Below are 17,755 nucleotides of genomic sequence, written 5' to 3'. Positions count from 1 at the left end.
TATAGAATGTCGGAACTGAAGCTGATATTAGACCAAACATTTTCTAGAATATAGAACAAAAAAGGACCGCAAGGCATAGAATGTTCTCATGAGATAGACATCATAATAGAGAACATCCATGATGAGAGCCACTGTAGAACATGGACTGTCTTTGCTGTGAGAGCCAAAGAAAGCAGATACCTGAGCTACACGAGTCCTTAGAATATTGGAAATCAGAGCTTGAAGGGAACTTAGCACATAGGCCATTAGAACATATACCCAGTATCTTCCACCATGAATTGGGAACATTTTTATCAATGATCTTAATGAATGCATAGATCATATGTTTATCAAATTTGAAGATGAAACAAACTTAACAATACAATGGATTCCACTCACTCCAGTAAATACATCTGCTGTACTCAGCACACTATCCCAGAATGGAGACTAAAAAGCTCTTTTTTTTTTAAGAGACTGGAAAAATGGACCAAATCTAATAAGATAAAATGCAATAGGGAAAAAATTGAAGTTCCAAACTTTGTTGTTGTTGTTGTTTTTAATTAACAATAGTAGAGTAGGACAGAGAAGAGGAATGAGAGAGAGAAGAATAAAAAAGGAGGAGAAAAAAACAACAGGAAGGAAGGAAAAAAGAAAGAAAAAGAGAAAAATTAAATAATCTTGATCTGAATTAAGATCTGAAATTATCTTGATCTGAATTAAGAGAAAAAACAAAGATAGCTGATGACTTGTTTTAAAATGAGCCCAGAGAATGAGTTCCTCAAAACTCTGTGTTCTTTCCTGGTCATACCTAGAGTGCTTCCTCAGTAGGTGGTGAAAGTGTGTTCAATAAGGGAATCACTTAAAGGAACTAGGGGTATTTACCCTGGAGAAGAGAAGACTCAATGAAAGGCTGTCATGTGGAAAAAGGATGTATGAGGCCTGTCTGGCCCTAGGAGACAGATTCAGGAACAATGAATGAAAGCTATAAAGAAACTAATTTAAGCTGGAAGTCAGGAGAAATTTCCTAACCTTGAGAGCTGCCAGAAGTGAAATGAGAAGTGGGGAATAGTGGGTTCTCTCTTGCTAGAAGTCTTCAAACAGAGGTACACTGGCCACATGTCAGTTATATTATAGTTTATAATATATTAAACATTATATATTACATTATATAATTTTACATCGTATATTATAGGAAGGTATATTTTATTCTTTTTTGGACTAGAAGATCTCTTCTAAAACTAAAAATTTGGACATCTGCGATTCTTTCTTTCTCTCTCCCCAGGGTGGGAAGATCCCAATACGCTGGACAGCTCCAGAGGCCATCCAGTACAGGAAATTCACATCTGCCAGTGATGTGTGGAGTTATGGAATAGTCATGTGGGAAGTCATGTCCTATGGGGAGAGGCCGTACTGGGATATGACCAATCAGGATGTAAGTTTTCAGAGGAACAGAACCAGAACCTTTGAAATAAGCAAGATCTTTTCCCAAAACACTCAACAGGATTCCACATTTTTTTCTGACTGCAGTAACTTCTCTGAGGGAGGAAGGAGGCCAGAGTCATGGGGCTGGTCCAGATACCCAGGGGTGGGAGATGATACTGTTGAAAGCCTCTGGCCCCAGTCCCCTCACAGGTGTCTACCAGATGCTGGCTGTTTCCGGGACACAGCCCAACATCTGCCCACAAGTTGCCTGATAGTGTTTGCACTGACAGGTCTCTGCTCTCTTACATGGCAGAATCTGAGAGAGTGAGGATTTGGAATCAGCTGTCAGGTGATCAGACAGTGATCAGGTATTCAGAGAGGACCTGCTGCATCATCAACTCTGTTCTCTGTAAGGAATGAGTAAAAGGAATTTTACCTTGCCTTCAAGAAGGTGATAATAATAGGCTCATAAACATAGGCTTAGAAAGGACCTTAGAGGGCCAGCTAGTCCAAACCCCATATTTTTCAGAGAAGGAAACTGAGGTCCAGAAGCTGGGTTCAGATTTGCTCAAAGTCCCACAGGTAACAAATGGCAGAGGTAGGTTTCAACTCCAGATTCAAGTCTAGTGTACTCTCCATGCACCTTACCACCTCTCAAAAATTTCATTGGAGAATCAAGACTAACACACATTTATCATAGCCTGCGAAAATTTAGAACCAGGATGTCAGAACTGGGAGGGCCCTTAGAACATAGGAGGTCAGAGCGGGGCAGGCTCTTAAAACTCAGGAGGTCAGAGCTGGGAGGGCCCTTAGAACTTTGAGGACTAGAAGAAATATCAGAGTATTGAATGTCAGAGTTGGCAGTGTCTCTAGAACATTAAATATTAGACTTTTAAAGAACCTTAATACATAGAATTTTCCATCTAGTCAAATGGTAAAACTTATGACACAGAGAAAGAAATTATTTTCTGACTCGTGAAGTACTGGAGTTGTCAGAGAAGATTTCATGGAGGTATAATATAGGACTGAGCAGGATTGTGAGGGAGGGTCAGAAGTCGGGTAATCAGTCACTCAGCTAACACTTACTAAGCACGTACTATGTTCCACACATTGTGCCAAAGGCTGAGATCACAAAGAATGACAAACAACAATTTCTGTTGTCAAGGAGCTCACAATCTAATGAGAAAGATGTGAAAATGACTGTGAACAAGACAGACACGAGATGAATTAACAGTAGTATCAGAGGGAAGATGCTAAGATTAAGGGGGTTGTTGGAAGGTAATGACATAAGCGCATTATCTAGAACAGGAAATGAACACAATATGCTTATGAGATTACCAGGGATCTAACCTCCCTAGAGTCAGGGAGAAATACCAGAGAGTGGTGGGACCTAAGGTCGAAGTAATTCAATGAAATCTGATTGTGGAAGGCCCCAAAAGCTAAGGCCAAGAAAGCTAGATTTGTTGTAGTAAGAACTAGGGAGCCATAGCAGGTTCTTGACCAATAAACTGACAAAATCTCTAGGAATGATTTTTCTGGTCATAGCAGATCAAGTCAACAACTGAATGCTAATACATATGTTAAGCACCTACTTTCCACAAGGCACTGTGCCAGGAGCTTTGCACCCATTCAATCACTATGAAGTGCCTACTATGCGTCAGGCACTGTTCCAGAGACCAAAGTGGACAGTCTTTACCCTCAATGAACTTCCATGCTAGCAAGAAGATAGAACAGATAAGTATATTAAAAGGTAGGGAGTGGCGTGGAGAGACCAAAAGAGAGGCTGGCCTGAGGGGGATGAGTAGTTTTTAGGGATAGAAAAAACACTAACAAGGGGAAGTCAGAGAAACATAGAGAAGTTGAACCTTGAAAAAAAAAAAGTTCCATCTGCCACTTGCTTAGTCCATATAACTATGTAAGGTCCCTTGATTTCTCTGGCTTTCAGTTTCCTCATCTATAAAATGAAGGGAAAGAGTAAGAAGATCCTTGTCATTCTTTCCAATTTTCACATAGGTGAAAAGAAACAAAGAGAAATAAGGATGGAGAATTCATTTGAAATCAAGTTGTAAGATCCTTAAATGCTAGGAGAAGTTTAGATTCTAGCATAGAGAAGAGAAGGAGCCCAGTAATAATCAATTATTATTGATACTTATCCGGGCACATGTTGTATCCCCTCCCCCAAAAGACTATGAGCTTCTTGAGAAACTATCTCACTTTTATCTTCATATCCCCAGTGCCTGCACATAAAAGGAGCTTAATAAATGCTTGTTGGTTGATTCATTTTGATAGTTCTCTCTGTTACTTCTACTATTTTGGTATTATGGAAGGAGCACCAGACTTGGCGTCAGAAGAACCGAGTTTAGGCACCTGTTCTGTTCTGTGACCTTCGCCAAGGCACTTCCCATCACCAGCCCTCAGTTTCCCCATCTGTAGAATGGGGTGAATAAAACTTGTACGATCCTTCACAAGATTTGTGTGAAGGACGTGCTGTCAGGCACCTTAAAGTTATAATGGATTGTTATGATCATCACCATCATTATCTAATTTGTTTTTATCCTTTAGGTAATCAATGCCATTGAGCAAGACTACCGGCTGCCCCCTCCCATGGACTGCCCTAACGCCTTGCACCAGCTCATGCTGGACTGTTGGCAGAAGGACCGGAACCACCGACCCAAGTTTGGGCAGATTGTGAACACGCTGGACAAAATGATTCGAAACCCCAATAGCCTCAAAGCTATGGCGCCCCTCTCCTCTGGGTATGGCTTGCACGCCACCCTGATCTAGCACAAGGGTCCCTCACCTTTCTTACGTCCCAGACCCTTTGGTGAAACTTAAGGAGCTCTTTTTAAAATAATGTTTATTTTTAAATGAATAAAATAAAATACCTGGGATTGCAAAGGAGTCCAAATATAAATTATATATCCATTTATGGAGATAGGTACATATGCATCTCTAATTAATTAAAAGCAGAAAAGTTTATGGACTAATCTGATATGGAGGAAAATTTTCCTAAAAATCGGAGCCATCCAACAGTAGAATGGAGAGGTGGAATATTCCCTGACACTTGCGGTCAAAGGTCAGATGGGTACCTGTTGAGGATGTGGGAGATGTAGGTTCAAGCTTCAAATAAGAAGTTGGACTAGATCAACTATAGTTAGAGTCTTACTCTTTGGGCTTCCATTTTATCATCTGCAAAATGAGGAGGTTGAGTCAGGAGACCCTGAACTTTTTCTTCTAGCTCTGGTATTCTGTGTTCTAAAGTGTCTCCAGTTCAGACATTCAATGTCCAAAGAGTCCATCAAGCTCTGATTCTGATTTATAAGGTCCTGCCCTGCTTTAACATTCCCTGCTCTAAGGACTGTCCCTGCTGACATTCTGTGTCCTCGATTGCTTCTCAGCTCTTGATAGTTCTAAGCTCATTCCCAATTTTGACATTGTATGTTCTAAGGGCCCTCCCAGCTCTGATATCTCGTGTTCTAAGGGCCCTCCCAGCTCTGATACACTAGGTTCTAAGGGCCCTCCCATCACTGACATCCCATGTTCTAAGGGCCCTCCTAGTTCTGACATCCCGTGTTCTAAGGGCCCTCCCAGCTCTGACATCCTATGTTCTAGGGGCCCTTCTAGCTCTGACATCTAGTGCTCTAAGGGCCCTCCCAGCTCTGACACATTAGGTCCTAAGGACTCTCCCATCACTGACATCCCATGTTCTAAGGGCCCTCCTAGTTCTGACATCCCGTGTTCTAAGGGCCCTCCTAGTTCTGACATCCCGTGTTCTAAAGGGCCCTTCTAGCTCTGACATTTAGTGCTCTAAGGGCTCTCCCAGCTCTGACATCCCATGTTCTAAGGGCCTTCCTTGCTTTGACATCCCGTGTTCTAAGGGCCCTCCCAGCTCTGACATCCTGGGTTCTAAGGGCCCTCCCAGCTCTGACCTCCTGGGTTCTAAGGGCCCTCCCAGTTCTGACATCTCGTGTTCTAAGGGCCCTCCCAGCTCTGACATCCTGTGCTCTAAGGGCCCTCCCAGCTCTGACATCCTGTGCTCTAAGGGCCCTCCCAGCTCTGACCTCCTGTGCTCTTAAGTTCTTTCGTAGGTCTGACAATGTTATGTTTTAAGGTCTTACCCAGCTTCAACATTGTCTCTTCTAAGACCCTTCCCAACCCAAATTTTCTGCATCCACAGCTTCCCTCCCAGCTCTCAGACTCTTTCTAGCTCTGACAATCTATGTTCTGAAGCCCTTCCATTTCTGTAGCTTAAGATCACTTTTAGCTCTAACATTTTCTAATCTAAGGTCCTTTCCAACTCTTCATATTTCTAAGCTGTTCTTGCTTTCCCCCAAAGGACCCCAGGCCAGCATCCTGGCTTCTAGTTGCACTTCCCTGAACCATGAAAGCCTTCTACTCTGGTTCTTTTCCTACCAGACAACCAGGGCAGGGAGTATTTAGCCCAGGAAGGCCCTATTCATCTCAGCACATAGTCTTGAGCTCACTATGTGCCTAAAACTTTGAAAGAACCCAGGAAGAGGAACATGGGCCAGGCCCTCTAGGTGCTTAAAACTTTGTTGAGAATCAACTTGGGCTCACCATTCAGGAAGATGAGCTTCCTCATTCAAGCTAGAGAGTCCATGGAGGAGACCAGAGCTAGAAGTGAAGGGTTGTCCACATGTGATCTCACTTGATCTTTCCAATCTCCTGTGTAGCAGGTGCTGTTATTGTTCTCATTTCTCTCTTGAAGTGACTTAACCAGGATTATACAATTAGTTACTGCCAGAGGCAGGTCCTCCTGACCCAAGTCTAACCCTTGGCCCACTGCCCCTTCCAGCTTTCCTTCTTTTCACTCATCAGTCGCTGCTCTGGCAGCCAGGTAACGTGGCTCAGGTTGTGACTGCAGGAAACTCCAGCCTCCAGAGGGGTGAGCCCCCTGTCCAAGGTCATACAGGTCAAAGAGAGACTCGGAACCCAGACCATGACTTCAGATCCCATGTTCTTCTCTCTCTCTCTTTTTTTTTTAAACATTGGATATGCATTATTACCACTTTCTTAAGTTGAGATAAAACAATAAATCAAACAAAACAAATCAAGATCTGCTTTGCAACATTTGCCCATTTATAAGGCACAAATGCTCACACTGAAAATTTAATAATTGGCTCTCAGGAATGAGTTAGAGCAGGGGGCATACCCTTGTACCCAGGACTAAACCCACTACTTCTTTTTATAAGACCATACAACTGTCTTTATTATTGAGCATTTCATTGTTGTTCAGTTTAAACATAGTACTTCAAATGAGGGCTGAGAGCAGAGTGCAAGGGGACCATCTCTTCCTTATTCCTGGAAGTTATTTTTTCTTTTTTTTAATTAAAACTTTTTATTTTCAAAACATATATATGGATTAATTTCAGTATTCACCCTGGTAAAACCTTGTGTTCCAAATCTTTCCCTTCCTTCCCTCCACTCCCTCCCCTAGATGACAAGTAATCCAATATATGTTAAACATGTTAAAATACATACATATATATCATATATAATATATTAATATGTTGTAATAATAACATGTTAAACCATGCTCTTCTTACTATATTTAGGGCTTTCTTTCCCTCTTCCTCAGTTTTTGTTGGGAAAGTGACCCAACCTTCTGACCCCACTTCCAATATACATGTCTTTCACATATCTAGTTGTTTTGTAGGAGCTCTGCCTACATTTGCACACATTACACACAATGTGTGCATTGTGCACATGTGCCTTGTAACATAGAGACACCCGTGCATTATTGTGCACATGTGTGGGCACATTACACATATGTGAGTCTACACGCTCGGGCACATGTGTGGATGCACACGCCCACAGTCTGTACACACACAAGCCTCACACTGACCGTTTCTGGCTCTTTTAGGATCAACCTCCCCTTGCTGGACCGCACGGTCCCCGACTACACCAGCTTTAACACGGTGGACGAGTGGCTGGAAGCCATCAAGATGGGCCAGTACAAGGAGAGTTTTGCCAGTGCCGGCTTCACGTCCTTCGATGTCGTCTCCCAGATGATGATGGAGTAAGTGTCGGGCCTCCCTGGGTTGCCCTTGCAGCTCTGGGAAGCCCAGTGCTGTGGGATGCCCCCCTGCCAGCCCGGGAGGCGAGGGCGTCAGGTGGGCCCAGGTGACCCGGCCTGGGAGGAGTGCCTGAGGAGGACCGAGCTCCTTGGCCACATGGCCACGCCTTTCAGGGCTCCGTCTCACAGGTGGCAGACTGAGGCGGGGAGCATAGGGCAGCTTCCCATGAATTAGAGAGCACTTACTGAGACCCCTTCCCGAGAGCTGGGATCACAGAAACTGAGGGAAACCGCCGCTGTCCTGCAGGAGCCCCGTTCTCTCAGTGGACATAACCTCTCCACATATCCAGAAGAGAGATAAGATAGCTCAGAGTAGTCTGGGGAGGAGAGCAGCTTCCCATGTCCTTTCCTTCTTTACTTTGTGCTTCGTTTCTCTTCAGACTCAGCTGTGGGGCTCTGGGGGGTTAGTCCTTTCTGTGTGATCCAGAGCGGGGGTCTCTGGAGAGGGATGTGCCGCTGTCCATCTGTCTGCAGGTTGTAGGAATGAGCCAGGAACCGGTTAGATTACAATGGGAAATTGAGTGTGAGGAGATCTGGCCCCAGGCCCCGGTAGCTAATGTGCACCTGAGAGTATCTGATGAGGCATTTACTCTGCTCATGTAGAAAGCAATCTGCAGCAAGGAGAGGTGAGATCTCCAAGCTCCCTGAAGCCATCGAAGGGGCCGAGGAAGCTCGGTCAGAGAAAGGAGAGGCAGGAGACTGGACTTGGGCTGGGAGGGAGGGAGAAGCAGTTCCAGGATCTGGAGGCCCAGCAGGGGTGCAAGCCATCCAACCACAAAATAAGAACAAGGTGTTTCTATACCCGAGGCAAAGAAGGAAAATTGTGGCTGACCAATGGAGCCTTGGAGCCCTTGACGTAACCCAGGCAATCCAACAGATTGCAAAATCAATACAGCTGAGCCACAGAGAACCACAGTTCTTGATATTAAGAGAATTAGAAAAAGTTCTATAAAAAGTTACCCTTGTCACACCTCTCCAGGTGTTGGCCCTAGGCAAGCTGCCTGCCTTGTGTCCCCCTAATCCCACCTTAGCCTAACAGCCCAGGCCCTTCGGAGTAAGTAAGTCATGGGCTCGGCAGAAATCATCGTCAAACAATCAATGCAATGGAATCGACAAATATTTATGAAACACCTCCCATGTGCCCCAAGGTAGTAGGATACAAAGAAGTAGAAGAAATGGTCCCTCGCCCCTAGGGAGCTTAGCGACTCATTAGAGAGCTAAGACGTAGCCACAGGAAGAGCCGAAAAATAGTATGAGTATTAGGAAACAATGAAGCCCCTACTGCTTTCCAAAGAAGATCATGGACATAGAAAGTACTTGCAGACTGTAAAGCGTGAAATAAGTGTGGGCAGTGTGTAATTGTTCTCCTTTTAGAAAGGACATTAGCAACAACAATAATCATATAATAGCAGTGTGTGTGTGTGTGTGTGTGTGTGTGTGTGTGTGTGTGTGTGTGTGTGTGTTAGTTATAGGGAAAGCGAATTTAAAATATTCTCCAAAATATTTAAAATATTCAATTATTATCCCCATTTTACAGAAGAGGAAACTGAGTCTGAGTGAGGTTAAAGTGACTCATGTCTTCCCAACTCCAGACCCAGTACCCTATCTATTGTTACTACCTAACTGCTCTGCTGGCATTAGTATCTCCATTTTATGGATGAGAAGTCACTCAGTTACACAACTAATAAGTGGCAGAAATGGATTTTAAATCCAGTTACCTCCTGATTCCTTTCCATGGTAAAACAGAGCTCTAAGGGCAGCTGGATAGAGCCACCGTGCACAGAGCACCAGGCCTGGAGTCAGGAGGACTCATCATCTTCCTGTGTTCGAATCCAATCTCAGACACTAGCTGGGTGACCCTGGGCAAATCACTTCATCCTGTTTTCCTCAGTTTCCTCATCTGTAAAATGAACTGGAGAAGAAAATGGCAAACCATTCTAGTATCTTTGCCAAGAAAATTCCAAATGGGGTCACAGAGAATAAGACATGACTGAAAAACGACTCAACAGCAGCAAAAACACAGCCTTAAATTAGAAAACTCAAAAAATTGGGAGCCAGGCTGGTAAGGGACCTGGAGATCAGAGTATACAAGGATCAAGTGGAAGAACTGGCAGCGTTTAGCTTTGGAGAGAGAAAGCTTGGGAGGAACCTGGGAGCCATCTTCAAGTATTTGGAGGCTGTCATGTGGAAAATGGAGCAGCCTTGTCTTGCTTGGCTGCCCGGAGGTCAGAATTAGCAGCAGTGTGGCGTGGGAGAGACGGTGAGGAGATTTTTAATTTTTAGCAATGAGAGCGCTCCAAGACAAATGAGCTATCTCGGGAGATCGCCGGTCTTTGAACTTGGGCTTCTTAATCACCTAGAGGGAATCTGGCAGAGAATCTAGCTCAGGTACAGGTTAGAAACGCCTTCAAAGCCCAGAAAAGAAGGGCTATGAGTTCAGAGCAGGGAGAGGCTTATGAGGCTATGAGTGGGGAGAAGAGGGAGAAAGTCTTACTTCTCAAGGTGGACAGGCACATTTTAGTCTTCTGGCCCCTTTATATAACACGTGTCTTTATGTTTCTTCCCCAAAGGGACATTCTTCGTGTGGGCGTCACTCTGGCTGGTCATCAAAAGAAAATTCTAAACAGTATTCAGGTGATGCGAGCGCAAATGAACCAGATCCAGTCGGTGGAAGTTTGACCTTCATCCCACTTTCGCTCTCCTCTTCCTCATGGCCCTGCTCCCCTTTGCCTCTGTGTGCCCCGGTCCCAATTTCTGAGCGTCCTATGTCCAACCACAGAGTCACCCACCTGTTCTGAGGACAGTGGCAATGGGTGGAACCACTCCAGCAGTGAGAAGTCATCAGAAACGCCGACAATTTAAGCAATGGGAAAAAAAAAAAAAAGAAAAGAAAGAAAAAAGGGAATGGGGGAAAAAATGATATTTTGGGGAAAACCATATAAAACTATTTTTAAAGGACAAATAATGAATGAAGAACAGCAGTGACAGTCTTGAAAAGGGCTCATTTAGTTTATTTTCCAGTCGGAGACCAAACGCCGTTTCTTCATCTCCCTCTAAGAGAATGATCCCAGTACTGCTTGACCTAGACCAGAAGGAGAGGGAAGCTTTCAGGAAGATGAATGTGAACGTGTACCTTCTCTTCTCCCTCAGAAGGCTGCTATCCCTTGCATCACTGACAGCCAGCCCTCCCTGAGGCCTCAGTTTCCCCTTGGGGACACTGAAGGGGGCAGGTGGCCCAGGAGGCCTGAGGAGCCATTCCCCCCAGAATGGACCTGCCCCCACTCAAACTGATGAATTCTTCAGCTTTGAAGATTTTAACAAACTAAAAAAGGAAAACAAAAAAGAGAGAATGAGAGAGAGAAAGACTTTTTTTTGTTTTTGCAGGGGGATGATGGGCACAGCCCCCCTACTTCCCCCAAAAGGGGGAGGACACCGTACACAAGCAATGGCCCAGTTCTTGCAAAAGACAGCTTTTGTGAGAGCCCCCTTTGCCTGGGCATCTCCGTTCACCCTACGGCACCACCTTCTCATACATATCACATGCACAAAATTTGGAGTTGGGTCTTCACCATGTGCCAATGACCTCTTCCTTCTCTCGCGCGCCCTCGCGGCCCGGGAGCGAGCAGATCGGTGACTGGTGCTAAAGCGTTGGCTGTGATTGCCTTCGGGGAAGATTTGTCCTGTTGCTTGGTTTGTTTACACCAATTTTGTGGGGTTGGGGTTGTTTTGTCGGGGTTTTTTTTTTAAATGACAATGAAGTAACACTTTGACGTTTCCTATCTTTTAAGGACTCGGTCCTTCTCCTGGCAGGAGGACATTTACACTTATTGACTAGGCAATATACCGAGGGCAAGATTTTATGTGCCCATTTCCTGATTTTTTTAACATATGATTTCCACTACCCCGTAGGGTTCCCATCCACCCGGTCTGTCCCATGTCACCAAAGCAAAGGCCACTCCAGGGCTGAGCAGGACTTGGGGCGGGGGAGACGCAGGCAGACTTTCAGGCAAGGAGGTATCGCTCTACGCCCCGAGATACAACTTAAACAAATGTCCTTGGATGGGAAAAAGAAATTAGGTCAGTGCCGGCCCCACCTATTTGGAAATTAGCAGGTGGAGTAAGAATAGGGAAGCAAGAAGGACCCGGGACTGACTAGCAAAATATAGTCACTAATGTTCAGTGTTCTGGGACTGGCCCCCCACGAGAAAAGGTCCGACAGAGCCACCAGCATTCCCCTTGACTGCTCTGAGAAGAGCAAGCCTAGTTTAGAATAGCGGAGGCCCCCGGAGGAAGGGTCCCAGGAGTTCGGAGCAGACTGTGTCAGAGGCCAGGACCTGAGTCATTCACTGTGATATCCCATGAGACGGGATTCCCTGTCCCTCGGAGGCTCTGCAGGTAACGGCCGCTCCCTCTCCGGGGTGTCTCTCCCAGCCTGAGATCGGACCAGAGGCCCGGAGAGAAAGGCTTCGTGTGGCCCTGGGGCCGTCCCTGGCCCGTGGACCAGGACCCAGGTGCTGCCGGGTCTCCGTCCCTCCCAGGAGCAAATGCAGATGTTTCAATGGAACAATCAAGTATAGTGAATGGTACTGGAATAAACACGTTAGTTACATGTCGGAGCCCTGTTCTGTGTAAGTCCCAGGTGTGCAAGTCAGGAGCCTGCGGTTGGATGAGCTGGGCCAAGGGCCTTCGCTTGCCTTCCAAACGCAGTTGGTTCTCTGCAGTTCGGCACAACAGATACCCATTTGGCACCCAGAATATACAAGGTCCTGCACTAAAAAAGCACTGTGAAAAATACTTAATTTAGCTTAGCTTTCCTTCCAACCGCAGTTGGTTCATAGTAGTTCAGTACAACAAATACCCATTGGCACCCAGAATATACAAGATCCTGTGCTAAAGCAGCATTGTGAAAAATACTTAATTTAGCTTAGATTGCCTTCCAACAACACCCAGAATATACAACATCTTGCACTAAAGAAGTGCTGAAAAATACACAGTCGAGCTAAGCTCTAGTGCCCTGACCTCATGGAGTTCCCAGAAACACAGTTACGTCAATCAGTGAGCATCCTCTAGTCAGGGGTCCTCACACTACGGCCACGGGCCAGATGCAGCTGAGGACGTTTCTCCCCCTCACCCGGGGCTGTGAAGTTTCTTTATTTAAAGGCCCACAGAACAAAGTTTTTGTTTTTACTATAGTCCGGCCCTCCAATAGTCTGAGGGACAGGGAACTGGCCCCTATTTAAAAAGTTTGAGGACCCCTGCAAGTCTAGGTGCTTCCTATAAGTTGGGTTCTGTGCTACATCCCGGGGATCCAGCCCCTGCCCTCAAGGACTTTCCTTTCATAGACAATACTACACCATTAGCTACATCACAAGGTTACAATGTATTCTGTCAAGCCTGAGAAGGAATAGCGGACTCATCAGAGAAAGCTCCTGAAGCATTTAAATTGGATTTTAAAGGATAAACAGAAATCAAACAGGCTAACAAAGGGAGGGAGGGTATTCTTGGCATAGTGAAAAACATGAACAAAGGCAGAGGAAAGAGATGGGAGGTAAAAATGGAGCCCCGGCCCCCCTCTTCCCCCAGGAAGTATTCTCATCCTCACTTTACAGGTGATGAAACAGGTCGGAGATGACATGATTTGCCTATGGCCGCATCTCTGGAACCCCTCAACAAGTATTTATTAAGCTCCTAGATGAGCTTGTGTTCTGTGTTTACATTCACTGGCATTGTCCAGTGTGGTGCAAGCTGCCCAAGATGGGTGTTCTAGGGTAACCATCCTTAAAAAACTGTCCTCATGGGGGTTTTTGACTGCCCTCAGTCATCCACAAGATAAACTCAACTATTCTTCATGCCTAATGGTTGGCATTTGCCCTTAGGTACCAGGCCGATGCCCGCTCAAGGAAAGGGTAACACCCATGACCACGTCCAGACTGACTTCTGTGACCCCCAGTCTCTTCCTCCCTCCCTCTCTTCCTCAATGGGGCCCAAAGAGATATACCAATCAACGCCACTTGGCCTTAATGTTATGCAGATATCATTGCCACAGTCCCAGGAGGAAGCTCATTCTAGTGAGACCACACACACACACACACACACACACACACACACACCTATCACCAGGGATTTAGATTCTATCACCACTTATTTATCACCTACTATATACAATGCATCGTGCTACTCCAGTGATTTAAAAACAAAAAATCCCCAAACTTTCCCTGTCATCAAGGGCAATTCTCCTGCGAGAATACAACATCTATGCAATGGTGAATAAAGACAAAACCAGTGTAAAGTAATATAACTTCAAGAAGACAGGGCTGATAGCTGGAGGGGGAACGAAGGGGGTCGGGAAGGCTCATGCGCAGGAGACAAGCTGAAGTATGTTCCAGATATGGAGGACCATTTGTGCAAAAGCACTCGAGGTAAGAGAGGAAGCTTCGTGTCAAAGGACCAGTGAGCAGGGCAGTCTGACAGGGACAGGACTGGGTGAAGATACGACACAAGCCTGGAAGGATAAGGGAGAGCTCTGGTGGGGAGGTGTTTAAATAGTTCATTCAAAACAGCCACAAATCGTTTCTCCTGGTCTGGAGGTACAGGTTTTTACTCTAATTGTCTCCAAACATCCTTCCTAATTACCCAGAAGTCACTGACAAGCCAGGCCTGGGCAAGTTTCCCTCTGCTGGCACAGCAGCCACTTAAAAGTCTGCAATGTCAGCAGAGCCTGCTCTGGGCTAGCTCGGGTTCCTGATGTTGCAGATGATTCCTGTGACTTGTCTTGTCTGTCTTGGGCACGCCCTCTAATGGTAAAGCAGAGCAAGGCATCCTCATGCCCATGGTAGACGTACAGATTCAGGAAGTGTCCCCAGGGGGTGTCTGATTGGGGGACAAAATCGCCACCCCAGGGTCCCTTTAGGAGATAGAATGTCAGAGCTGGGAGGGCCCTTAGAACCCGCGATGTCAGAGCTGGGAGGACCCTTAGAACACAGAGTCTCAGAGCTGGGAGGCCCTTAGAACCCAGGATGTCAGAGCTGGGAGGACCCTTAGAACCCAGGAGGTCAGAGCTGGGAGGACCCTTAGAATTCAGGATGTCAGAGCTGGGAGGGCCCTTAAAACCCAGGATGTCAGAGCCGGGAGGGCCCTTAGAACTCAGGAGGGCAGAGCTGGGAGGGCCCTTAGAACCCAGGAGGTCAGAGCTGGGAGGACCCTTAGAATTCAGGATGTCAGAGCTGGGAGGGCCCTTAGAATATGGGATGTCAGAGCTGGGAGGGCCTTTAGAACATGGGATGTCAGAACTGAGAGAGAATGTCAGAGCTCATCTACAGTAGTAATAAAAAACAATGTCAACAACCAAAAATAAGCAAGTATTAGCCACTTACTAAGGGCCAAAGTTTGGGTTAAGTGCTAGGGATATAACTAAAAATTTTTAAGTCCTTGCTTTCAAGGAAAATATATATTCCAAGAGAACAAACAGTGCAGTCTGAGTATATACAATACTGATTTTTATGAAGACAATCTGGAAGGGGCAGGCTGCTCCGGGGAACCAGAAAAGGCCTCCTGTGAGATGCAGCATTGGAGCTGAGCCTGGAAGGAAGCTGGGAGACAGGAAGAGGAGGGGAGGACACCCAGGCATAGGAGACAAGCAGGGAAAGGCCCAGAGTCGGGAGGCCTCGCGTTGTGTTGGAGCACCTATAGGTAGGGCAGTATAGTTGGAGAGCGTGTGGAGCTGCAGACGGGGAGGAAGGAGCTGGAGGCCTGTTAGGGTGGGCCAGGAGCAGGTTGTGAAGAGTTTAAGCTATGGCAGAAGACTTCCTATTAGATCCTGGATGCAACGGGGACCCTTGGGAGCTCCTTGCGTGGGGCCTGGAGGAAAGGAGGGGGAGTGATGGGATCCAGATTGTAGAAGAACTTGGCAGTGGAGACAAGAGTGGATGGGAGTGGGGAGAGACGAGGCAGGAGAGGGAGAGAAGCTGAACCCCTCCGGGGACTTGAGAGGAAAGAGGAGAAAGTGCCTCCGGAGTCTGTGGGGGGAGTGAGGGCAGATAGGAGCAGGAGCAGGCTGGGAGCCCCTCAGCATCTCCAGCCTCCTCCTCCTACACCAGGAAACCTTTTCCTCCCAACAGCTTCACAAGGGAGGCAGCAGGAGCCATGTTCCTGTCTTACCATGGGCCCCAAAATGCACTAACCCTTTCCGTTCCTCTAACACCCCAAACTTGACAGAGAAGTTTCCTTACCACAACCTGGCAAGCAGATAGAACAGGTATAATTATCCCCCTGCTGTAGAGAGGGACTCCAGGACCTCCATACTCCTGCCACAATTCAGAATGACAGGAACAGTGGAGAGAGTGCTGGACCTGGGGTCAGGCAGACAGGAATTCAAATGTGATCTCAGATACCTACAAGCTGTGTGATCCTGGACATGTCACTTGGTCCACCTCAGTTTCCTCATCCATAAAATAAGCTAGAAAAAGAAATGGCAAGCCACTCCGGCATCTCTGCTAAGAAGACCCCAAATGGGGTCTTGGAGGGTGGGACATCCTTGAACAGTTCCACATCTCCACAGAGCCCCCTCCCCAATTCTCCCACCTTGCCCCTCTGGCACCAAGCAGAATGTCTGACTTCTCTTCCGTAGACTCGCCCTTCAAATACTTGGAGGCAGTGGTTCTAGGAAACTGGGCCATCTCTTTTCCAGGCTAAATTAACATTTCAAGGTTTTGCAATACAGTGTCCTTTCTCTTCTGCTCCCCATCTTGATGGCCTTTGTTTGAACCTCTTCTTCATCTGTTCTTGAGAGGCATTGTAGTATATTGGACAGAGACCCAGCCTTAGCAGTTGGGAAAACCTGAGGTCAAATCCAGCCTCAGACCCACTAGCTTTGTGACTCTCAGCAAGTCATTCACCTTCAGTCTGCCTCAGTTTCCACAACTGTAAAATTGGTATAATAATAGTACTTATCTTAAAAAGTTGTAATGAGGATCAAATGAAATAATTTATTTTTTATTTCTTTTTTTCTGGTTATATGTGTACATGTACATTAATTTTTAATATGCTTTTTTTTTCCTGAGGCAATTGGGGTTAAGTGACTTGCCCAGGGTCACACTGCTAGGACTTGTTAAGTGTCTGAGGTCACATTTGAACTCAGGTCCTCCTGACTTCAGGGTTGGTGCTCTTCAGTGCCACCTAGCTGCCCCTTAATATGTATTTCTTTATGAATCATGTTGGGAGAGAAAAATCAGAGAAAAAATCAGGGAAAAGAACAAAAGAAAAAAAAAGAAAAAGAAAAAGGGGAGGGAGGAGTAAATATATTTATGTTCATTCATTTTCCATAGTTCTCTCTCTGGATGCTGGTAACCGAAATAATAATTTTAAAAAGCACTTAACACAGTACCTGGAACATATGCATATACGTAGATGTTTATTTTGTTTTAAATATACTGGGGCAGCTAGATGGCACAGTGGATAGAGCACCAGCCCTGAAGTCAGGAGGATCTGAGTTCAAATCTGGCCTCAGACACTTAGCATTTCTTAGCTGTTTGACCCTGGGCAAGTCACTTAACTCCAATTACCTCAGCAAATTTTATATATACATATATGTATGTATATATATATATATATATATATATATATATATATATATATATACAATACTGATTTTTATGAAGACAATGGAAGGGCAGGCTGCTCCAGGGAACCAGAAAAGGCCTCCTGTGAGATGCTTTAATATTTGTTATCTGACCTTGGGCTTTCTTGATTCTCATTTCTCCATATGTCAAGTATCAAAGCCAAGGGCATTGCGAGACAAGTGCTTTGGACATCTGGAGGGTGTCTCTCATTTATTTGAATATTTTCTGTGGTGAATAAGTACTATAAAATAATAGGTCATTGCTCTTGGAGTAAGGAAAAACTGGTTCACTGTTGTAGTCATGGGTAAATCATGCAACTGCTCTCACTCTCAGTTTTCTCATCTATAAAATGGGGACAATAATAGCATCTACCTCATGGGGTTATTATAGGGGTTCATTGAGATCACCCATGTAAAGTCCTTTGCAAATCTTAAAATATTCCATTCATGTTAACTGGTATTATTATTGCTTATAGTCCCTATCAGATACAGAGCACTACTCTGGTCATTGGATGAGATCTAAAAATAAATGGAAATTGGGTTCAGCTTCAAAGAGCTTAGAGTCTAATAAGGGAGGGGACCCCTTCTCCTCAATATAGCAGGACCACAGATGAAAGATCTGAAGCCAGAAGGGAAAAAAC

The 17,755-nt window shown here is 45.5% G+C and overlaps 1 protein-coding gene across 3 annotated transcripts in view; it reads left to right on the top strand.

Annotated features, from left to right (window-relative positions):
• EPHB2 (EPH receptor B2) overlaps nucleotides 1-12,107 on the top strand; it is a 271,825-nt gene extending 259,718 nt beyond the window's left edge. For all 3 annotated transcript variants that reach the window (XM_051988289.1, XM_051988290.1, XM_051988291.1), the window contains exons 13-16: nucleotides 1,262-1,411; nucleotides 3,964-4,157; nucleotides 7,286-7,441; nucleotides 10,069-12,107. In XM_051988289.1, coding sequence (XP_051844249.1) covers nucleotides 1,262-1,411; nucleotides 3,964-4,157; nucleotides 7,286-7,441; nucleotides 10,069-10,177 — 609 coding nt within the window. In that variant the 3' untranslated portion in view covers nucleotides 10,178-12,107. The remainder of the gene's footprint in view (nucleotides 1-1,261; nucleotides 1,412-3,963; nucleotides 4,158-7,285; nucleotides 7,442-10,068) is intronic.
• Nucleotides 12,108-17,755: the final 5,648 nt, after the last annotated feature.

This window comes from Antechinus flavipes, chromosome 3, assembly GCF_016432865.1.
Source record: "Antechinus flavipes isolate AdamAnt ecotype Samford, QLD, Australia chromosome 3, AdamAnt_v2, whole genome shotgun sequence".
Lineage (NCBI taxonomy): Eukaryota > Metazoa > Chordata > Mammalia > Dasyuromorphia > Dasyuridae > Antechinus > Antechinus flavipes.
This window is presented reverse-complemented; position numbering and strand designations above follow the sequence as displayed.